The sequence below is a fragment of the Corvus brachyrhynchos genome, unplaced genomic scaffold (genome assembly GCF_000691975.1).
Source record: "Corvus brachyrhynchos isolate BGI_N302 unplaced genomic scaffold, ASM69197v1 scaffold209, whole genome shotgun sequence".
Taxonomy (NCBI): Eukaryota; Metazoa; Chordata; class Aves; order Passeriformes; family Corvidae; genus Corvus; species Corvus brachyrhynchos.
Genome location: NW_008246056.1, coordinates 2,752,433 through 2,776,439, shown reverse-complemented (window position 1 = coordinate 2,776,439; position 24,007 = coordinate 2,752,433). Strand labels below are relative to the sequence as shown.

The window sequence follows — 24,007 nt, the reverse complement described above, 5'->3', positions numbered from 1 at the left end:
TGGCATCATTATCATTTTGGGTTGCTTCAAAGTTCGTATGGAACTGCTGTGGGAGACAGGTTCTTTTTACTCTGAGTAGATAGATGGTAGAATTGCTGCCCATTTGATTCGGTTTCATCAGGTTAAAGGAAACTACAAAACAGAAATAAATGAGAAATAGTTGACTTAATGGACAAGGCTGGGGGAAGACCACAGAAAATGACCAAGTGGAAAGGCAATGATTTCATTTTAAGATACTTAAAATTCCAGGAGTGGTCATAATAAGGTGCAAACAAAGAACAGAACTATTTGGGTGAAACTAGGAAAAAAGCAGCTGTAACTGTTTATCTATTTCCTTACCTTTGCCTCTTTTAGTACAGAGATAAAAGATATAGAATTAGTCTTGAAAAGAAAGTTTGATTTTTAACTTTAATGATGCTAAAGAGCACAGTCCAGAAAACAGCCTGCTGTGCTTTCTACAGATGTAGGCCTAAAGTTTATTGTTGATTTAACTGATGGCTAGTGAATCATTCAAAAGGATGTATTCCCTTTCTCAAAATACATGTCTCTCTATTGCTTAAATGCAATGAAATGACTGCTGATGTAGACTAAACCTCATACTGTGCATATGTTAAAGCAGTCAAGTATTATATAGAAAGTGAGAAATGTAGAAGTGTATTTTGAGAAAGTTTGACTCCTTGACAATGTAGCACTAATGAATTCTAGTTCTAAATTTTGTGTGATTTGGTCTGGAAGGATTTTCACAAATTCTCTATCTTGAGTATAATAACAGCTTAACTGTGTATATAACAATATAATAGCAGTTCTGTGTCACTTATTTTAAGCCTTGTGACTGTTGTGTTGATATTTTTTTATACTCTGAGTTCCATATTGCACCATATTGGTGGCTTTGATGTAAATGTATTGTCATGCACATTACCATGTGCATGGTCTAGGATCAGGGGATCAGAGTTGTATCTGCAGCATGACTTCTATTCTGTTAATGAAAAACAACTAGAGTAAGAGATAAGAAAAAGTACTGAGGTTCTTTTTCATAATGTTTGATATAAATAGTACTGTTAGTAAAATCAGAGAGTACCCAAACCAGTCAGTACAAGCAGTTAGCAGATATTATACCTGCACAGGAAAATGTGTAACCCATTTACCTCTGCTTCAAGTTTGGGATTTTTTATTTTTATAATTGCTTACAATTCTTATTGGATTAAAACAGGAGTTTTCACAGAGTCCAATGGACTTGGCAAAAAAACAGTTTCTACTGTCCTGTAGATAAGCTTTGAAATTAAAGAAACTTCAAGATTGGCATTCAGTAGTTTAAATAAAGTCCCATATATATATATATATTTTTAATGACAGCCAATTAAATTTCTTTACACAAGAGTCATAGTTTTAAAATCTGGCAAACAAGGATTTTATGGTGTGGTGAACTTTTAGCAAGTTTACTTGTTGGACTACTCTTCCCTTTTTACAGGCAGTTAACAGGTCTGTCAGTTTTTAAAAGTCTGTCTTGCTCTAAGTTTTTTCAATACTATTGTGAACTTTGAAATATTAAAAAAATAAACTCTCCAGGGAATTTGCCATGATTCTAAATTAGAAGACAAATTTGTTTTGCAGTTACAAAAATATCTACCGTGAACTGGAGCAGAATATCAAAACAGCAGATGCTGTTGAAGACTTGCGGTGGTTTAGAGCTAATCAAGGTCCAGGGATGTCAATGAATTGGCCTCAGTTTGAGGTAAGGTCACAGTACTTAAACCCCAGAATTGTTTTGTCTATTTTTTCCTCTTTGCTTTTTGTAGTATTTCTTTCTGGTGTAATTCTCAACTTCAGGCTTCCAACACTGCATTTTTTCATTTTACAAGTCATAGTAGTTTTCTTCTCTCAGTTTTCATTGGGCTCTTCTCGTCCCACAACTTTTGGAGGTGATTATGTTGAGCACCTATTGAAAGAGAAATTGGGTAAACCAGAAAACTACAGTGACTTTTTTTAAGCTAAAGTCATTACTGTAGTCATCAGCCATCTCTAACACCTGCATGTTATCCTTTGTTTTACTTCTCCCCTTTGGTGGGAGACTTTGGACTTCAATTAGAATTTCCCTGCTGTTAGCAGGTAATTGTACTGTACACTGCAAAGACTCTGAGAGAGACTGAATTAAACAGTTCAAAATTTGGAAATTGGTATTTCAAATTCAATACTGCTGTATTAAAAAAAAATCCACCTTGACCCAGTTGGTCATTTTATTGCTGGATGCCATTTTCAAAAGAAAGGAGTTTTTGTAAGTAGTGTTCTGTTAACATAGCCTACAAGAAGTAAGTACAAAAACGTGTCAGTGCAGATCATACTACTTGTGTATGATTGCTGGAAGTGGAATGAGTTGGACCAGAATCATGGGTTTAGTTGAAAGAAGTTCTAGACATTAAATTAATGGATTGGCAGCATAAACTCTGGAGTGTTTCACTGTTCCCTTATTAGCCATAATGGAAAACACCACTTGTTTTCAAAATATTGAGGAACTTTAGATTAGAGCGTTTGAGGAAGAAAATTCAGAACAGTAGAATTTCTTTGCCTGAAACACTGAAGTGCAGTTACTTCTGCATGGGGAAATTACCATCCTTTTTCTTAAGCATTGTAATTAACAAATGAAATACTCCTGTTGCTGTTTTCCTAATCAAGTTTTTTCTCATTTACATGCTACAAGGATGACGTAAGTAAAAAAGTCATGATCAAATGACTATGAAATTGCATTATAAACTGCAAATATGCATAGGTCAGTGGTCTTTAAACTATGGTAACTCAGAAATCCAATATGTATTTTACAAAGTTAAAATAATGAGGTATTTGAAGAACTGCAGAAAGCACTGGACTGACCGTGCTACATATATAAACCAGGACTAATAGTAACTCTCGAAACTTCATTTTCTGATAAAAATACTTACCTTAAATGCCATCTTTTGTGTAGCAAACTCTCTCCTGACTCTTTTTTTACCTTTAAGACTTCTGAGAGGAAACATGTCTCAGCATAGGATATTTGCTTGCATCCAGTTTGTTTTCTGTTGGTTCCTGCTTTGTATCAGTATAATATATAGTATAACAGTATATCAAAGCTTAACTTTGACTTGATGCAGGAGTTGTGTTTAGATCTCACCATGCCTGTCCCATGTGCTCCTGAATGGCTCAAAACATCAAGGAGGGTCTACAAGTGGCATCATGACCCTTGTCAATACTTGTGTTGATTTGAGCCTTAACTCTTATAGATGGCTTTTTAGGACTATGAATTTCACCAAATCTAGAGTGAAGTACCTTAAGGGCTCAAATCTTAGGGACAGGAGAAGCGATATAAAATGAGTTTAAAAATTAACTTCTTTGTAATTCATCTGAGAGTGCTTCTTGAGAAGTGAACCCTGTCTTACAAAACCTTTTTTAATTAAATGTAAGAGTTACCTTTTAAATCCAGATGTCTTGGCGTTATTTGAAACTGTGAGCCTTCACAGTACATATTTTAAATATCCGCACTGGCCAGCTCTTTTGATTTCTCCAGTTGTGTACCAGATGTCTGGTATTTTAAGTCTTTTCAAGGGGTTCAGAATACCAAGCAGGGAAGTACAGGTAACCTTGGGATTTTGTGAGTAGCACAGATACCTGTTTGCAGTGCTGGAGCAGGAATTAGATGAGAACTGTAAATGAAACATCTAGCATTTCTCATCTTAAGTAATTATTGGCAGTGTTGTATGTATGGATATACGTTCCATAACTCAGGTTGAAAATTAAATGTGATAATTACATGTTCAATTAAATTTCTCAATCACGTTTTGCATTCATTGGTAGGAGTGGTCTGCAGACCTGAATCGCACTCTCAGTAGAAGAGAAAAGAAGAAGGCTTCTGATGGAGTGACTCTGACTGGTATTAACCAGACGGGAGACCAAGTTTCACAACCTAACAAACACAGCAGGTAGGTTTTTTTATGCCTAAAAACACTAATTGGAAAAGATTGTTGCCTTCAAATACACTAAGCTCTACAGGATCAAAAAGTCACCGTTCAATCAAATGATAATTATCTGCAAGCATTTTTAGTGATGTCTCTGCACTTCACAAATTAATTTGGGAATTATTCTTCATTTTATAGCTCTCTTTCCATTGGGAGCTGAAGGAAACCAAGCTCAATGAGAAACTGAGCTTTCTGTAGCTGATCTGATGGTCTCTTGCTACCTTCCCGTCTCTAGAAATGACAGCAATACTTTGAGATCTTAACTTGCAACACATTTAGTCACATCAGAATTCTGGATGTGACTAATACAAAACTGTTAACATCAACGGCTTTAAAAAGGAGTGAAGCTGGCTAGAAAAATTGCAATGCCTTTTATTTCAGGCAGTAGGGAAAAGAAATTGTGGTCCACAAAGGATATTCTAATTGTGGAGGAATGCTCCATATGTGAGACTTTCCAGGCTTTCTTGAGCCTTATGCTGCACTCAATAGATGTTTGGGTTTTCGTTTAGATGCTTATTTAAATTTTTTTGGCTGAAGGAGGGGTCTTTTAAGAAACTGCTTAGTGGGACACCAGTGACAGTGTTCTCTTATACAGATAGGGTCACCATAATGCTTTTTCTTTTCCAAATTAGCAGTCTTAGTGTCCAGAGTAACACAGTGCAGTCAGTACAATCAAGTTACAATCCCTTTGAAGATGAAGAAGATACTGGGAGTACTGTCAGTGAAAAGGAGGACAATAAGATCAAAAAGTTGGTGAAATGTTGTTTTTTAATTGTTTTCACATTTGCACTTTCTCTATCCAGGGTTTTCTATTTTCGGTTTCTATAACACTACGCTGGTCAGTGCATGAAGTGTTTTTAAGCAGTTATGTAAGCAACACTGTAACCTGTCTTTCCTAACAGATGCCATATTTGTTGCTTGATCTTTGATTTTAAACTACTGTGGTTATTGGCAGTTGCTAACAGAACTGCTGTTGCTTTTTTTCCTTCCTTTACCAGCCCTATAAAACGTTAAAACTGACGTGTTTTTCTAGTGAAACTGCTTCTGGAGCTTTACTGCTCTGTGTCTTCTCACTGAGTAAACCTGCTTTTAAGATTGCTTTCTTTTTTGTTTAGGACCTTCTCAAACAGCTGCCTGTTGCCTGTTGGTTCAGTGTACACTCTAGGGATATTCCACTCTCTTCACTGGCATGTGCATGCTGAGCAGTGAACTTCCCTTTAAATAATCAAGTTGTTGCAGTATAATGAAGTTTTTTATTGATGGATTGCAATATAGAAAAAGCATTGAAAGCTATTGTAGAGGTTCATAGAGGTTTGGGAGGAAGGTTCTGCAAAGCAATTTAAATACCTTATCCTAAACCAGATAATCCCTCTCCTCAACTACTGCATCCCTTTTACTATTCCAGAATAAGTAATCCCATGGATTATGTGGATTTCTTGATAGAGAAATTTTTCTAGTTTGTGGGGAGATTGATATGTGTTGGTTTTGCCTTTTTCTAACTTTGTAAATGCATTGCAATAATTTTTTTATTTTAATGAGGCATTATCAGTTAAAGATAGGTGAGAAAATACCAGAAAGTTAGTTTCCAAACTGGGTCTTAGAGTGGAGTTTAAGCTTGTTCAGGGGTATCTCAGTGGTATTTCTAGTCTCCTATTTTAAAGGCAGTAAAGAATAATTTCAAAATTGATTTTCAGTGTTAGCAGCTATGAGAAAAACCAAAGCTACCCTACAGATTGGTCTGATGAAGAATCCAACAACCCCTTCTCTTCCACTGATGCAAATGGAGACACCAATCCCTTTGATGAAGATACCCCTCCTGCCATGGAGGTGAGAGTACGTGCACTCTATGACTATGAGGGCCAGGAGCAAGATGAGCTCAGCTTTAAAGCTGGTAAGTTTGCAACATTCACTTTAAAATATTTATCAAAAAGGAGAAAGGCAGGGGATTTTTTTTCTCTTCAGGTTTTATTTTCTGAAGTCACCTGTTTCTCTGGATCCTGTATAACCATCACCCCTCCTAACAGTGCTTCTTGGTATCCCCTGTTTGGCAGCACTGACTTCCAAGCTGTTTGGAATGTGTTGGGTTGCCTCTGAGATATTCCTTTCTTACCATCTTAAGTGAAACAAAATGACCTGCAGACCTGAAAATCCTCTCCCTTTTCTTCCTTGCTGACAGTAACAGCTGCTGCTTTTAGCTGTCTGGAAATGCCAGCTCTACAGAGTTGTTTTTTTAAAGGAAAATACCACAGCAGCTAATCATGAAACTGTATTTAATCAACTGATAGCTTCTCTGTTTAAATGGAAAGCATCCAATTTTTGGCATCCAACTTTCTTCAGTGCTAACTGTTTAGGGTTGAAAATTTAGCCATGGACAGATACTTTCTTTAACTGTCTCTTTCCACCCCTCTTCAGTGTATGTTAAGCAAAGGAATTGTCTTTACCTGGTTTTTTTAGTATTGTGTTGTATTAGGGTACACTTAGTACACCTCTTCCTTCTTAAGGTGGTGTATCTCCCTTGAGCCCTAAACCCTTTTTCCCCCTCTGTTACAGGAGTTGGGAGAACAGAATAGATGCAACTGGTGGGGGAGGCCCATCACAGTTTCCACACATAGGAAGGTGACATGAGGGTGTGATGGCTGCACACCACAGGTGCTGCTGTCTCCAGCTGAAATCTACCTCCTGTTCATGCTTTTCAAGCCAATTGTTCAATTGTCTTGTCCAGAATTTCAGGAGACATTTTCCAACTAACAATTCCAGGACAAGATTGCTGGAGTAGTTTAGCAGAAGCAAACAGACCTTCTCTTTGTGCAAATGAGAGAGATAGACACTCTTTGAGCTTCTCTCTTTTCCCATTTGCTTGTCATTTATTCCCATCTCCTGTAATAACTAAATTAATTGTAATAGAAAATCAGGATTCAAGTGTTTTAAAACAAGCTCCAGATAGCTTTTGGTTCTGCCTCCCTTTCAGCTGGAGTTAGTAAGAAGTGTGCTATTTCTATACCACCTGCTGTGGTTCTTAGGTGGATGTTAGGGATAAAAGTTAGGAAATCAGTCAATGTTGTAGCTAATCAGGGAACTGCAGGACATCTGCTCTGCTGATGGAGAAAGGGTGGTGCTCAGAACAGTGTCCCCAGGTCATATTCTAAATGCAGTTTGTGCTTTCTGAACCAAAAAGCCCCCTAGCTCAGGTGGTGCTGCTCTGCCTTTAACTCACCTCCTTTCTTTTTTATTAGTAAAACCACTGAATATCTGACTTCTCTTCTTTGTAGACAAGTATTGTAGGCTTCCAGAGTGGAGGAATGGGTTATTTGTCCATGAACTTTGCTGAATTGTGCCCTGACAGAAGTACAGTAGTAACAAAACATCTGGTACTTTCTGTGGAATGCACACAAGCCAAAAATTACTTTTCATTCTGTAGACTTCAACTGCTCCTTTTTTCTCAGCAGGGAATGGGAGCATGCTAATCCTCTTGAAATATATGTCTGGTACCTGTGAAGCAGCAAGGGTTTACAGTAACGAGTCTTTCCTTGGCAAAACTGCAATTTTGTAATGGTTAAAGACAAAGTTAGGTATTCTGTGCTGGAGTACCAGCTGTGTGTGCCACTGTGAGGTCTGTAGAAATAAAGTAGAGGAGGTATGAACTGTGAGATGTATGTAGACTTCACTTAAAAAGAGTTTAGTACTTTGAAGGAAGAGCATTAAACAATGTTACACCACCAAATTATGGGATTGATGCAATTGTTGGAAAGGGATGATGTGCTAGACCATTAATCCCCTTACAGATGCTGAATTATAGGATGGCTACTTAGCTTTTAGGCAGAAGTGTTAGTGTGACTAGCTTTACACTGAACACACAGAAAACTAAGGAAAAAGCTCACCAGGCTGGGTGGGAGCCAATTTAAAATGTACTCCATCCTGTGTTCCTCTGTAGATAGGCACAGGCTCCTAAGCAGCTGTCAGCAGAGGATTTAATGCATTTTAAGGATTTGTTCAAATGTACATGGATATTCTCAGATGGGATTTCCTTGGGTATTCAAAGAATTTGCCTACAAAATGCTTCTAGATACGTTACAGAATATATGCTCTGCACAGTGTCCATTAAATGTACTTCAATACATGAAACTAACTTTTTTTAGTGGAGAACTTTTACATCTGGTGGTTTTTCGGGTTTTTTGTCTGGGCATACAGCTGTGGGAAGCTTCCAAAGAGGAAGAATGACTTTATTCATATCTTGTGAGAGGTTTTATAAGCATGTAAGAGGATGGAACATAATTATTTACAATGTCTATCTCACCCTCCTGTGGCCCTCCACAGCTGAGAATAAATAGGAGCAGTAAATGTTGTCCCTGCAATGTTGTCAGAACATGTTACTGTGTGTGCTGGTTTTATCATCACAGTGGTTTCACTGTAACTGCTGTGCAGATGACACTTAAAAGTGTTAATATTTTCTTAGATCTCCAGCATCACTGGGTTTCCAAGCCCAAGCTTTGATACAAATGCATTTGTTGGAGCTTACTGTCACTGAAATGTGAATTTTTGGTAGTCTTTGTTTCCACTCTTTATTAACACACACTTCATGGAAGTAACAGGAAGGTTTGGAATTGTACTCTCATTCTGCAGCATTAGAAAAAGTGGGAAAAATTGTAAAATGTCTCCGTAAACCAAGTAGAGTCTGAAGTGCCAACATTTGTTCATAATGGTTTTTTATGAGTTTCCTGATAAACTTAAAAACTAGAGGAGATGAAGCTTTAACCTTTTTATCTAAGAGAAAAGCTATAAATATAGATGTCTTGAGAAGATTTAATACAAAGCTTGTCCATTTCTACCAAAGAATTTATAGTCCTGAGGCTAGTTTATATTCTCCTAAATGACACCAAGACTCTCTGCTTTTTGGGACTGTAATAAGTGATTAACATCATCATCATCTATTTCCTATTGCTGAGATAAAACACAAATCAGTTTTAACTAGGCAAATCACTTGACACAAATAAGTTGCACAGGAGGAAATAATTGTTACTCAGTGTGGCCTTTTTTGCCTGGCTGAGGTGGAGCTTCACTTGCTCCTATGGAGCATCTTGGAGTCTGCAGGCTCTCCACTGTCAAGGTATTCACTGAGGATGTGGAGTATCAGATGTGCACTGTAGTCAAAATGAACTTATGTTATAGTTCATAAATGTCTGAATGGATAGTCAGTAAGTTAGGAAGCAAATTCTGAGTTACTCAATCTTTGTAGCATTTTCTTCCATGTTTCACATAAAACCTTAAGACAATAAGCCTAATGAAATACTTCACTTGCGCTGACATAGGTTGGGAGTTACAAATGCAGGGTTATTCTGCTGGTTCAGAGGTAGTTGTATGATCCACAGCTATGTTTTAGTTTCTAAGTAATGATTCTTCCTATTTTCTTGAAATTGGGGACCTCTCATCCAATCTGCAAATCTGTAAATGATAGATACTCTTAGTATCAATGGCATGAAGAGCAGAGAAGGGAGGATTTCTTCTTGGGCCTGGATTGGGCAGGGGAGGAAGAATGGACATGTAGGTAACTGTCATATAACTTCCTGTTTTACTGAAAAGGATTCAGCTTGTTAACAATATTCCTTCTTTTCTTCAGGGGATGAGTTAACCAAAATGGAGAACGAGGATGAGCAGGGCTGGTGCAAAGGACGCCTGGACAATGGACAAGTTGGTTTATACCCAGCAAACTATGTGGAACCAATCCAGTGACAAAGGACAAAATAAACACAGAAGTGCCACAAGAGCTCTGTAGTCCTGTACAGTGTATTTAGGTAAAGTGAGAGGAAATGGAATGGATGTATAGAGTGTAAATATTTTAATGAAAAGGCGAGAGCTTGATACCGAAATAAGGCTGAATTAAAGACAAAAGCTTGACTTTGTTTCCACAACTTGTACACAATGCAAAGGAAAGGAGTTAGGTTGAAAAATAGTATGATAAGAAAAACACTTTTTAAGCTTTTTCTTCCCACATGGTCTGTTATTGTGGATCCTAAACATTTTTTGCATTTTCTATGCTTATGCCTCATCCTACCCCAGGTATGTGGCTTACGCTCACTTTTGTTTAATCAGTTATTTTAAGTGACCTTCAGTAACTTGCAACTTGAATTTTAAAAATTATTAGAGTTAATTTTTTATTTGTTCTTATCAATGTCTGAAAGATGCAGTATTTTTTTATTTAAATGCTATGTAGTTAAGCACCTTTTTGTATGCTTTGATTTATCAATTAATACTTAAATTATGACATAGATTTAGACACCATTTGACTGAATGAAATCTCTTCCCATGTTGTAGTAATCTTTCTGTCTTGTCAGCATGGCTTGAAGTTGTAAATGGAGTTGTAAAACAAAATACTGTATTTAATAAATATCTGTTACAGAAGGTTATTTGTAGCAGAGATATCTGCAGGTGTCATAGGCTGGGATTCTATTACAAGTGTTCTTTACGTGGGTTGACACTTGAACTAAGAGTTTTCCATCTAGATCTTAAGTGGCATTCAAAAGAAAGATAAATTGTGCATAAGCCCCAGAAGAGTGGCTATTTCCAGCACATGTTTGCAGGGGGAAAAAAAAAATCTCCTTTTAACTGCTAATGATTTTTGGGTGATTTGAAATGTTAAATCTGTGAAGGCTGATTATCTTGAACAGAGAAGACTGTAAAATAGACTAAATGCTTTTATTAAGAGCCTATCTATGTTGTGTATATGTACATATAATTTGATATTCCAAAATATGAAGAGCATGGCTATTAGTTATCAAGCCTTTTGGTGTCAATAAGATTTAGACTATTTTAAGAGTTTAAATTTTAGGTATATTTAAATCTGCTTTCCTGCCATATTCATTACTGTACCATAGACAAAGTATTCTGTGATTAGATTTTTCAGAAGTACAGTAAATACACTAATATACTCTAAATCAGTATTTGTGGATCAACTAATGAGTCAAAATAGAAACTAGATTTAGTCCATACATGGATTATTGTAGCAGAACACTGTACAATGTACATTTGTTTGCAGTTACAACTCGGCCAGCTGTAATTGTGTCAAATATGCATTTGTGACATTGAAAACTGGGTTGTAAAATTACAGCAGATTTGTGTTAAAACTAAATATCAGGTAAGTAGATATGCCATGTTAGGAAGCTACACTGTAATGAAGTTAACAAATCTTTTTCCAGGTAACTATAAAACACTGTTGGTAATCTTGGACTTTATCTTTGAGCTTATAGATGTATTTAGTCATCATTTTCAATGAATCCAAGTGTGCAAGCTTAGAAAGTGGATGTATGTATATGTCTGTCAACAAAAACTTACCCACATATTTGTTCATCCACAGGACAGTTACTAAAATTGTCAGGAATTACTGGTTTGGGTCTCTGTATTGTAAAATATTTTAGAAAACAATAAAATCTATTAATCTCTTAAATACACAGAATACACTTTTTACTGTTTCAGTGTATGTCAAAGTAGTCCTATGAAACAAATAATCTGTGCATTTCATTGCAATTCATGGTGACAAAACCTGCATTGTGTAAAAGAGCCACAAACAGGAGTGTGACATGGGTGGATTGTGCCAGTAACAAAAAAAGGGAGGTGCCATGCACAGGAATTCTTGGCAAAACATTCCAGCAAAATCTTCATGGAAGAAGAGGAAACTGTCTTTTATGGGTATGCAGAGTCTACTGTGATGCTGCTTTCTGTGGTGTTGTCAAGTCTCAGATAGTGTGGGTGAGCAGCTAAGCTTTTATTTCTTTTTAAATATAGTATCTGAGTATTTTGTGCCTTTGAGTTTTCTTGTTGGCTGGCAGTGATTAATGCAGTGCCATTTGTGAAGGCTGGCTGAAAGTTTTATCTCATCTCCCCCATCAACACCTGCTGGACAGCAGATCCCAGAGGGTCATAATCAGTGGCACAGGGTCTGGTGGGGGGCCTGTCACCAGTGGTGTCCCCCAGTATTGTTTAATTGTTTAATTTATTCATCAGTGCCTTGGGTGAGGGGGTAGGTGGTGACAGAGCTGGGAGGAGCAGCTGATTCCCCTGGGGCTGCACAGCCCTTCCCAAGGACCTCAGCAGGGTAGAGAGATGGGCAGAGGAACTGTCTGAAATCCAGAAAAGACAAATGCAGGGTCCTGCACCTGGGGAAGGACAACCCTGGGCACCAAGACAGGCTGGGGGTGAGCTGCTGGAGAGCAGCTCTGAGGAGAAGGGCCTGAGGGTCCTGGTGGACAATGAGCTGGCCCTGAGGAGACCAATCAGAACTCTGCAAGGTACTTCTGCAGCTGTTTTACACTACTGTGATCATAGGTAACTTATTAAATAATCAGTAAATAATCAACTGCCACCTTTCTACTTGACCTTTTAATAAATCTACAAGTCCAAATAGGAATCCCTCTGGGGGACACACTGGTATCTTCCCACTGCTTATTACTGTAGTCAGTAACTGATTAAATGTTCATTTATTTCATGGCAGTTTACTTCAGCTTTTATGAAGGACATTAGCAAGGAATTTTGAATATCAAAGTCACTTGTTACATCTGCGAGATCATCTTGACACATGAAATCTCCAAGCCTGCAAAGTAAAAAACCAGATAAATTGTCAAGTACTGTGGTGACAGACACTTCTAGAATCCCTGTGCAGAAAGCACTGAAATCTGACTGCCCTGGCAGACATGAAACATCATCACGTGGCAAATGCAGGTGGGTTTTGCAGTGGGATGCTACATGCAGCTGGAGCTTTGCAAGTCCCCTGCATTGCTGTGCAAACAGCATCATCACACAGCTGAGTGTTGCTGCTTGTAAATCCCAGTCTGTAGCAAGTGTTTGGCTCTGCACTGGGCAATGGTGTTAGGATGTAGACACTTCCAAGAGTGGAAAGCTCCACGAAACCTCACCTGTTTGAAGTGGTTATGCTTCACGATAGTATCAGGACAAACACTGCATTACTACTAAATAAAAATGTTGAACTGGTTTCATCGACTGGTTTTTAATGTAGATCCTAAACTTCATTTGCGTGTGGTGGGAGAAGCATTTGAATGTTTGATCTTTCTCTTCTAGTGAAGGCTTTTTCTGTATGAATTATTTATGCTGCAGTGATACATCTGTGACTGTGTTATGCCTTTGAGGTTACCATTTGCAGAGGGCCAGCCAGCCTGAAACTTGCTGAACTGCAGTTGTCAGGAGGCAACATATTTACATATTGACAACATAGCTGTGAGCAGAGACAGACTGTGCTTAGTGTGACCAAGCTTTCCAAAGGGCATCAAGCAGAATTTATACTTACCTAAGGGACCTTTTGGCACTGAAAACCAGTGAAGATGTAGCTGGCATGACCTGGGACTGTACCTGTATTCCACCATTTCTCAGCAGCACCATGAGGAGAAAGCAAACAAGGAGGGAGGCTTGATAATAACTGGAGAACAGCACTGATAGAATTTTACAGAACTAAAAGCTTTGAATGATGGGAATGGCAGCAAATGTTTTGGAGCTTTGAGAAAGTAGGTGTCCACTGAAGCTGTAATTCCACACAACTCCAGGCAGATGCAAGTGCCAGTTTCTGGTTATCAAGTCAGCCAAAGAACAGACTGTTCTCAAGAGATAATCCCAAACTGTTCTCCTCTTTTGTATTCATATGCCCTGGCAGGGCTGTCTGGCCAGCTCCAGGAGCCCAAGACTTGTTGTGGCAGTTGGATAGGTGAGAGTAGAAGAAAGTTATTTTGCCTGTGCTTCATCAGCTCATGGAGTAGTCCTTGTGCCCAAAAAATGTATATCCACCAAATAATACAGGAAGAACGCCTCCATTTCAGAATGGCTGTGCAGAAAAGGGGGGATTAGCACAGGATCAGTCAGGGAGGAAAGGCCTCCAAATGTCTTCAGTCCCATCTCCTGCTCAACACTGAACTAGGAACAGGTTGCTGGGTGTTGCTGAAAACCTCCCAGGACAGAGTTTCCACAGCTGCTGTGAGCAAACTGCTCCAATATCTGTTTGTCCTCATCATGAAATCATCTTCTCTTCATATCACATTGGAACTGTGTTCTGGGTTAGTGTGAATTAAGAGCCCTTGGTTTTTGATTTGCAAACCAGCAATCCCCAACATCATACTCTGGCTGTGATTTGCTCTCATTTGCATGTGCTTAGAGGGCTCCTAATGCAGGACACGTTGCACTTGCCAGGCATTTGTTTCTGAGCATACGCATGTAACAGTGTTCCTCCACGTATATATTTGTCAGATCAGCTGGCATGGAAGCAATTTTTAAGTGATTCTCTCTGCTCTGGGAATACAAATATGTGTTCTGGACATTCTTGGAAAGCACCAGCAAGATGTGATACTGCCACACTGAGGTACAATTGGCAAAGTAGCACTCGTGGGCCACTTCCCCACCACTGCTGCTGTTCTCTCACTGTGCCTTCCCTCTTTCTGCACTCCACTCAAATCACAAACTTGCTGAAGAATGAGACCCACCTCTATTCCCTGGAAAAATTCATCACCTTTCAGGGTTTAGTCTGTTGGCTTCCTTTAGACCAGTTTGCTTCTCCCCTGGACCTGGGCAATCACCATTAGGGGGAGAATAGCATATGGGGGCTATTTCCAAAATTTCTTGAACAAATTGGTGTTCATTCTCATGACAAAAAAATGCCAGCACTGTCCACATGTGGCCTGTGGACAGTGGTACTGGTGAAGGAATCTGTGGCCTTTGCATCGATTTTGTCAAGATGAAACTCTGCTGAGAGTTGAGGACATAAACACTGTCAGGCCAGGGGAGTCAGCGATGCTCACTCACAGTGCTGGTCTGCTGCTGGGTCTGAGTAAGGACCTGCACTGCTCACCAGAGAACACTCCTAATCCACAGCCACCCTTGAAGGTAAGCTGCTTGGGATGAGTTGGGGTTTTTTTGTGTTTTAGTTGGTTGGGTTTGGTTTGGGCTTTTTTCTATTTACTCAATGTGCAGAGCAGCCAGTGAATTTTAAGTACTGCCTTTTCCTTGCTGGAGATGAACCAGATCATCCCTTCCTTCATGTTAGCTCCATTCTCTAGATTACCTGTCTTCCCCAGCCTGGAGGCTGCTCTGTGATTGCAGGACCTCCTTCCAGTACCCAAACAGAAATGCTTTTACTCCATCTTGTCCAGAGCTCATCTCCTGGCAATCAGCTGAGCTTGCAGTCTGCAGCCGGAATCTGCAGCATGCACAGCCACAGAGTTGAATTGTGAAGTGTGGCCTTAGGGCAGAGGTGCTGTGTATTTGTGAGCCCTGCATGGGCTCATTCTCCTCTTGCTGCCTGGGCTGCCTGCACAGCAGGGCTTTGAACAGCAGCAGCTTTTTGACATCCCAGCTTGGGACAGAGGTACCACTTCCTGAGGCAGAAGGCCAGCAGAGGAGAGAGGAGCCAGCCCTCCTGTAGTATTACCTGCCTGGGATTCCCAGAGATGCATTTTTGGGGTCTCAGCGTGCTGCAGGGGCAGCACCTTGTTTTTCTCATGTTACATGTTCCAGTTAAATAGCAAGATTGTACCCCTCTCTCTCTTTTTTTAAAAAAACTCTTTTAAATCCTACAGGATAACTAGTGCTGGCTCCTGTGGATAAGCCAGGAGCTCCAAGGGCAGGGCACAGCTGCGGGTTGCCATGCCGAGTGCTCGGGGCTGTGCTCCTCTGTGGCTGCCTCAGGCACTGTGGCCAGCACTGGCAGTGACTGGGTGTCACCATCCCCAGCAGCTTCCCCTGAGACCGCTGAGAACTGGGGCTTCTGAGCTGCTGGGGGCCACGAGGAATCTGCTGCATTTCAGGCACTGAAGGTGGTGCAGGGCTGAGGCTGGGGGGGGCAAAGATCTGGAACTCATTATTTAGAGAACTGGGTAACCCAGGCTGTGGAGGGGAGGGGATCCCAAAACTTGTGTTTGCAATGGGCTAAAAAGTGTATCAAGGAAAGGGCCTATCACAGACAAGATATTTTACATAAGGTATTTAGCTCCTGAAAGTCACTGGCACTGTGTCTAAGAGACCAGGTAGCTCTGTAAGGCCATTGTGATGCTTTTTCTGTATTGGTAACACAAGAGAATTGGAAAGTGCCACCCACAGCTGGTGAGGGTGGCAAGCCTGAGGATGGAGTGCCCCAGTTCCCCTAGCCTGAACTCACGAGACTCTCGAAGGTGGATGTGGTGCCTGGGGTCACTCCAGCAGATCTGTCTCTCCTTGTAGTCACAGCAGATGCCACACAGGAATTCAGTGCTGGTATCAACAAAGCCACATTAGCACGTGTTGTGCTGCCACTCACAGGGGGTCAGCGGGACAGAAGCACCTCAGGCACAGAGAACTCGATAAGGGGAGCCTTGCTGACCTGCAAAGACAAAGAGGAAGGAGAGTGAGAAACAGCAGCAGCTTTGATCTCACAGCTCACCCATGAATTGTAATAATTCTGCATTATCCTTGTTATAGACAATATAGCTCCCATCATCAACTTCAGAGCATACTTCTTTTGACCTGTTAAATATCTTTAAAGGTAAGACACATCTAAGTAAACATAATATACCATGTGCATTTAAATTGACTAGAAGTTCCCCAAATGACACTTCGAAGATCTGTGATTTTCTTGCCTCAGTTACAGATTCCATCCAATTTTGTGATATGGATTGTCTATTTATTATTTTAAAATTTTAATAAAGTTAAATTTTTAGTTATATACTGCAAGCTTAAGTGGTTATGTGGTATCTAAATTGCTGAATGAAATTATTCTGCTAATTGGGTTTAGTACCAGCTGTCTTCTCTCCTGTGACATGTTAAAGAATTCCTTGCCTTAGTGATAGTGTTGATTCTTGAATGATAAGCTTGTACTCTTTTTGATAGAGTTCACTATTTTTGGTTGTTTATCTTCTGCATGTAGTAGTAAAAGCCTGGAGGGGTTATTTGCATCTGGGTAATCTCAGGTTATAGTCCTGTCCTGCACGGTGCTAAGAGTGATCTGTGTCCCTGTGGCACTGCCACCCACCCACCCTGAGAGCAGGCACTGCTCCAAAGCTGTTGGCATCAGGCACAACTCTGCTTTAACTGTAGCTGAGGTTTTTGGACTCTGAAATGAGGTGGGAAAATTGGTCACAGGACCAGACCACACTGGTACAATTCTGAAAACGGTTTCCACTGACTGTGAGTGCTTTAGTTCCAGCTGGGTTTGGTTTTGGTTTAGTTTTTTCTTTTCCTTTCCATCTCACCAGCCACATCCTTTAGAGCAGACAAACACTAAAGTGCCCATAAGAAAAAGTGCTTTATTATTATTATTATTATTATTATTATTCACTAAAGCACATAAGAAAACAAAGCATTTATGATATTCAGGTGCTAACAAGACATTTCCTGTGTGCACATGAGCAGCAATAGCCAAGGCCCCTGCTGCTCCTGCAGCATGGGAAGAGCAGGTTTGCTGCTCTGTACTTGAGGGAGGGCTTGGGATCCACTTCCTGGAGGACTGTGCCAATGGGAAGCAGATGCCATCCTCATCAGGGACAGTAAGATGAGGAAGCACAGGCCTGCTGGGCTCTCTCTTCCAGCTTTCTATTCCATCTTTGCTCTTTGCCCTCCTCATTGCACTTCCCAAGTCAGGAACAAGTCAATAAAGCCCTTGCACCTTATTGTGAGACCACAAAAACCATCCCTGCCTGCAGAGAAGGCTTGGGTGGCTCTGTTTGTGCATGACACAAACATAAATGTACATAAATGGAGACCAAAACCCAATGGTTTTGATATTTCCCTGCAGCTGTCCAGCACTTACACAACCTTAAGGGTAGGATTTGCCATTCAGCCACAGCCCTTGTTCCAGCACTGTCAGTTAACCCCAGCAGATCCAATTCAAATGCAAACCTTGTAGCTCAACCCCAGAAAGATCTCTTGTAACCCATACCTTAGCCTGGTATTCACTTTTAACACTCCTCCAGAGCCCTGCTGATCCCCAAACTTCAGAAAGCACCTGGCAAACAAAGCCACCTCCCCAGCAGAGAGCAAAGAGAACCTGGTGACAGGAGACAAGACACTGCTGGTATTAAATATTGCATTCCTACTTTCTACACTGCAATTCACGTTTTATACAAGCACAATGCAAATGCAGCTCAGACATCACGTGGGCAAGAGACAAGACTTTTACTGAGCCTGTGATGGGCACAGAACTGTGTGAGTGATGGTTGTCAGTGAGTGGCTTAAGGAGCTGCCATGACTGAGACTTTGCTTGCATTCAAGAGCTTTTTGGTTGTCCCACTTACAGGGTTTTATCAGATTTCTCAGCCCTAAAAGAAAATCTGAGTGATTTTATTCAAGTTTAAGTTAGCCCTGCTCTAAGCAGGGAGTGGGACTTGATGACCTTCCCATGTAAATTTTTCTGAGGCTCTAAAGTGGTGATGGTTGTGAAAAGGAGAGGAAAAGAACCAACAGGATATATTTAGATTTTTAATGTATTTTAATTGCACTAACTCTATTGATTCTATATTTAATATAGAATAATAATGGTGTTCATTTTCACTGCACTTTACAAAACTGTTACATTTATCATAGCTGGATCATGATACTACATGTGATAATCTGAGGGTATTTATGAGGTGAAATATGAGGAGAATAAACCAGAGAGTTCTGCTCCACAAGTTCTGGCTTTGTATCAAAGTGCATGGTTTGGGCTTTGACAACCACACTGGCTCAAGGTCTCAGGATGTATTTTTCTCTGTAAAATTCAATTTATTCATCCAAATGCTGCTCAGACATTACTGGGGACCAGTGGGTTCTCAGTTCCTGAGCTGGCTGTGCATATTGCACTCTTCCCTTTCTCCATCAGCTGCTGTGAAGCTGCTGGATCACCCCCACCAGTTACTGCTGAGGAGGAGCTGACTTTCAGCAGTTCCTGCGTGGTCCTACCTGTGGATTGGGTACTGTGCTTGCAACTCCTCTTTAGGGAATCTTATTTGTGGGGTTGAATCATGAAAATGTGAATTTACTGAGCAGATACACTGGACTTTCCTGTGTGCCCAAAGCACCCAGGGAAAAAGGCATTGGACAAGACAAAAACGGCACTCCAAGAAACCATTCCTTTGTGCATGGAAACAGGGCATGGCACCAGTTTGGGGAAGTCTCTGCAGTGAAAGGAGAACTCATCTGCTGTTTCCCAATTACAGGCTTAATTTTTTTTCCCTTATGCCCCATCTTTTACTGCCATCTACTGGTTCTGACTGAATGGCTTCTTCGTTGGCCCTGGAGTAAATATCTTTGGTGTACTCCATTTATAAAGAGCTACAAGTTTTGACAAGGGACCCTCAGAGAGGGCTTTAGGGATGGATTAACTGAAAAACATAATTAACTGAGAAACAACACTTGTGGAATGGTAAGCTCAGGCCATAACTGGGAAGAAATCATGGATAAAGAAAGGAGAAGACAATACTGAGAAGTCAGCCCTTTAGTATTGCATTTCAGCATTTTGAAAACAAATAATTTTGGATTTGTTTATTTATTTTGAAGAAAAGCTTTTGTTTGTAAAACAACTCCCCAGAACCCTCCCAATGTTTCATTTAAAACAGGTCTACACAAAAGGGGCCAAAATGCATCTTGAGAGTCAATTACATTTTTGTGGCCTTACCTGCAGCCAGGACTTGCAAAATGGCTCCAAGCAGCACCTCAAAGCTCTCCCAGGTGAAGGAAAGCAACTGTTCACTTGGGCAAGAGTATCCTGTAGTTTGTCTCTGTCTGAATGTGCTGTCAGGGAATAACATCCTGCAGGTATTGGCTGTTTCATGGCTCCAGGAAACTGCAGGTAATGTTATAACTATCAGTGTCTTGTAAATGATCAGATGGGCACTGAGTCAGGCAGAAATCATGCAGAAAAGCTCAATGCTTTGATTTTGCTGCTGATAAAGGGGGAGAACATCAGAAGGGTTTTTATTATGCTTGGGCCCTGATGAATTTCTTCTTCTCTCCTCTTACACACAGCCTCTGGATAAACCCACCTGAAGACACTGGTGCCCCTGTTCTCAGAACAGGAAAGGAGAGAAGGCTCCAAATCCAGCCCCTTCCACGTTGCTGCAACACAGCCAAGTATGGAACCACTTAGCTGTCAGCAGGTCTCCTTCTACCAGGAGCAGAGCTGGGACCTCCCTCTGGGTAGGGACCATGTGGGCCAGGATTATCTTTTTTATTCCAGTACTTCCCTTCCTAATTATAACCCTTTTGTACTGGCTCAGACAATTCCCCTCTTCACTTGTCACTTCCAACTTTTAAAACCTTTAATGACTTGCTGCAAACCCTTGAACTGACTATGTCCTGTTATCTCCCCACTCATTTTCCCTGTAGAATGTGCTACATTCCAGCTGGCTGGGAACAGGCTCAGAGGAAAAGGAGAAAGCTCTTTCCAGAAGGGCAGGCCTCAGCTTTAAGAACTGAATCACAGTATCCAAGTCTGCTTTGACACACACCTCCTCCATGAAACTCCTCAAGGACAAGAAAGAAAAAAACCTGATGGCATACTCAGAAGCAGAGAAGGAACTTCTTAACTCTGTGGTCTCTAATCACCACAGGAGGCAAGAGGAGAAAACAGTGCCATAGGGAGATGTCAGAGTATCCTTAACCCCACAGCATCCTTAATCCTGGTATAGTATTTACATAAAACTCACTTTGTACAGCATTCATGAGTAGAGGACACCCTCAGCAACAAACACCCTTCTCTGAGTGCATTATTGATGCTGTGTCAGAGACTTGTTTACATTCCTTTTACACTTTTCCACAGAGAACAATCGTGAACATGATGTGATTATTCAACCCCATGGCAGGGGAGCACAGTTATTGCTATTGCCAGTTTTAAAAACAGTGGGGAAAAGAGGAGGTCCACCTCAAGCCACTCCTCTTGGTGGAGATAAAGGGTTTGGATCCACCAGTCTTAACAATGGAGCCAAAGGCCAAATGGCTTTCCCGAACCAGCTGAAGTCATAGCTCTGGGGAAAGACAATACTGTCTGAATCATGGAATCTGGGCAAGAAAAATGGGAATATGTCCCTGCAACCAAGTGTTCTATTTGAGAATAACTTAGTGTTGCAGATTCCTGTGTTACAGATCAGCACAACTAAATCTACCTGATTGTTCTGATGCCTGGGGTGGCCACCTAAAAACAGGGACTAGACAAAAATAAGGGAATAAAGGTTGGTATTTATGTGAAGGGCCTTCAAAGGTACACCCTGGGCAGGTCATGAGTTCTTCACACTTTTATAAGTTTGGTTCATTTGCATAGCAGGGTTAATTCTCCAATTAAAACTTCAGTTAATGATGTAATTTCCTCAAGTTTATCCCCCTTCTTAAGATGTTAGTTTACACATTTTGGGCCTAGGACAGTGTGGGTGTCATTGGAGATCAAGCTTGGAGAGGTTTGTTATGTCTAACCAGCGTGAGAGAACAGTCGTTACCAGGCTGCAAGAAGTAACCTGTTGGAGTTACACACTAGGGAGTGCAGGATTTGAAAAATACACAAGTTAAAACCTAAGGCATCAGTTCCAATAATCCATCTGGAATGGGATATTATCTGTGTGATGGGAATGGACCATGGAGCAGGGATGGTGCCAGCAGAGGGGTGACCATCCAGAGGGTCCCACCTGTCCATCCCTGCTGCCCAGCTTTGGGATGAGCAGGTTGGGGACTGCCCCCTGTGTTTGCTCTGCAGGATGAGGAAGCCAACCCTACCAAGGAGGAAGATGAGGAGGTGTGGGAGGATGGAGACAGCGGCCACCAAAGGCTGGGGAAGGCACAGGCCCAGGTAAGAGCTGTTGCCTTCCAAGGAGAGGGACTTGTCTGTCTCAATTCCCGTTGGAATTGAGGGTGTGAGGCCAATGGAACAAAGGGTTTGAGTCCATCTTCTTACTGGAGTTCTAATGTGCCTTAAGAGAGGTTAGTGAAAAGCTCATTATCCCTGATGGAATCTCTGAAAACCAGGGCTTGAGGCTTTCTGAAGTGGCCCAAACCTGCCTGCATGTATCCAACTGCAGCCCCCAATCCCTGGTTTTGTGTACAGTTGGGATCAGACCTCAGCTGCTGTTACTTGCCAGCTCACAAGTTGTGTAGCTCAGAGTCTGCAGCCATGAAGGGCCAGGCTGTGTTTAAACAGCCTGAGGTACCAGAGAGCTGGAGTCAATTCCTAGCAGGTAACCTGACTTGGAAGCTGCATTCCAAACTTTTGTCCACATTTATTTTCTCTCCTATATGGAGACGCCTCAAGAAGCAGAGGTGGGGTGTTCCTAACAAAAGGACATCCACATTCATGGGTGGTAGAGGGCTTAAAACTAAAGTATCAGAGGAAGTGCCTTTAGGACACTTCCAATTCCTTGGTGTGAATGGAACTCAAATGTTAAGTGTCCAAATCCTGACAAGCCTGTATGAACTCCAAAGTTTCTGCAAGTGTTTTACAGCCAAGGAGGGAGACAAGAGTCTGGAGTCTCTCTCCAAAACCTGCCTGCTGGTTTGTTTGACCAGGCATAGGAATAACTGTGTATTCCCTGGGGCTGGCCTTATGGAGAAAGGTTTATTTATGTGCCCTGGGTTTACTCAGTGTATCTCCAAAACGATGGAAATGGATTTTATTGAAATGCCAGAGGTGCCAAACGCTTTCCCCAGGCAGAGCTCAGAGCCAGCCCAGTGGGAAGGGGTTTAATGCCCATTTTCCCACTCCCTTGAGGCAGCAGCACTGGAGCACTCGCACCCAAACACACCCGAGGTGCTGAGCACTGGCAGGAGGCAAATCCAGGGATTGGACAGCAGGAGCTTGCAGTGCTCCTGGAATCGCAGGCCTGGAGCTGTGGGTTAGAAATCCCAGGAGATGCTGCCTCACTCAAACCTCGTTTAAAGCTCAGCATCCCTCCTGCTCCCTTGGAATGATTGTTGCTTCTGTTGTTGCTCTTTCTCAATAACATTATGATTATTATTGTCAATTCCCACACCATTTCTTCCATAGCCCTTGGCTTCCCAGAGGTGGTGCTTTAGGCAACCCCCTCCAACCTGGGAAGGTGCTTTTGGCTCCGGACACATTCCCAGTCCCCAGGAGCAGCTGCACCTGTGCTGTCCCCAGCAGGTGAGGCAGAGGTGCCTTTCCTTCCTTCCCTCCCTGCTGCACTTTGGCTTTTTGAGGGCTCTCTGGGGGTCTAAGGGAGAAGTTCTTTGTCATTCCAGGCCAGAATTAGCCCTGGTCCCACTAAAAGCAGGAGGAATCATTTTATCCCTGTGTATGGATACACATCTTGTGTTTTCTCTCTTTTGCTGACACCGTGTGGTGAAGCAGCAGCTCCCAACGTTTCAGTGCTGCTCCCTGGAGTAGTTTCTATTTGTAAAAAAATGAATTCCCTGCTGGAATCCCAGTCACAGCCCCCCATACCAATGTGCAGTTTAAGATCTTACACCCTGACCAGGACAAGTTCCTGTCCTTAGACATGGAAAACAGGGGAAAGCTCAGACTGGACTGGAGCCAGACTCCAAAATGGGGAAAGTGAGGCAGCATGCTTGGCACAAACTGGGGCTGGTACAGGGGGTGTTCTTGTTGGATGACACCCTGTGGAACAGATCCTTCTCTTCCTTTGTCCAAAGTCTGATGGCAAAGCATTGAATAACTCAAAAGTGGGGCCTGGAATAAAAATGGTTCTGTGAAAATTAGGCAAAGAATGCAATAGGAAAAAATGGGCATCCTTTTTGTGTATGAAAAAAGTAGGGGAAAATGCTGAAAAAAGGAGCTTTTATTTGGTGCCATGTCTCATTTTTTATGGATAAAACCCTCCAGTGAGCAATCAGAACAGAAGTGGGAAAGCCAGGAGCCTTTGACTTCCACAATGGACTTAATTTCCATTTTCTCTTCTCTTTCAGGACAGGAAAACCCACTTAACTCATCCCATCTTTACCAAAAGCTTTGGTGTTTGAGCAGCCAAACCCAGCGGGCTCCGGCCCTGGCGGAATGTGCTGGAGGGCCCCTGGTGCTGCCCATGGTGTGGGGTGAGTCCCCAGGTGTCCCCAGCGTGTTGCAAACCCAG

At 41.5% G+C, this 24,007-nt stretch overlaps 1 protein-coding gene and 1 long non-coding RNA gene across 7 annotated transcripts in view; one reads left to right on the top strand and one right to left on the bottom strand.

Moving 5' to 3' along the window:
- PACSIN2 (protein kinase C and casein kinase substrate in neurons 2) overlaps positions 1-11,430 on the top strand; it is a 53,270-nt gene extending 41,840 nt beyond the window's left edge. For 2 of the 6 annotated variants that reach the window (XM_017745776.1, XM_017745775.1), the window contains exons 7-12: positions 1,612-1,732; positions 2,696-2,701; positions 3,823-3,947; positions 4,616-4,732; positions 5,678-5,874; positions 9,598-11,430. In XM_017745776.1, the coding sequence (XP_017601265.1) occupies positions 1,612-1,732; positions 2,696-2,701; positions 3,823-3,947; positions 4,616-4,732; positions 5,678-5,874; positions 9,598-9,710 (679 nt within the window). In that variant the 3' untranslated portion in view covers positions 9,711-11,430. The remainder of the gene's footprint in view (positions 1-1,611; positions 1,733-2,695; positions 2,702-3,822; positions 3,948-4,615; positions 4,733-5,677; positions 5,875-9,597) is intronic. The other 4 variants (XM_017745777.1, XM_008642461.2, XM_008642462.2 and 1 more) reach the window with 4 other exon arrangements.
- A 908-nt stretch (positions 11,431-12,338) lies between these two features.
- On the bottom strand, positions 12,339-21,146 carry LOC108449519. The gene is made up of 2 exons (XR_001865683.1): positions 19,594-21,146; positions 12,339-16,326 (listed from the first exon to the last, which is right to left on the bottom strand). It is a non-coding gene; the product is annotated as an uncharacterized LOC108449519 (long non-coding RNA).
- Between the last annotated feature and the right edge of the window lie 2,861 nt (positions 21,147-24,007).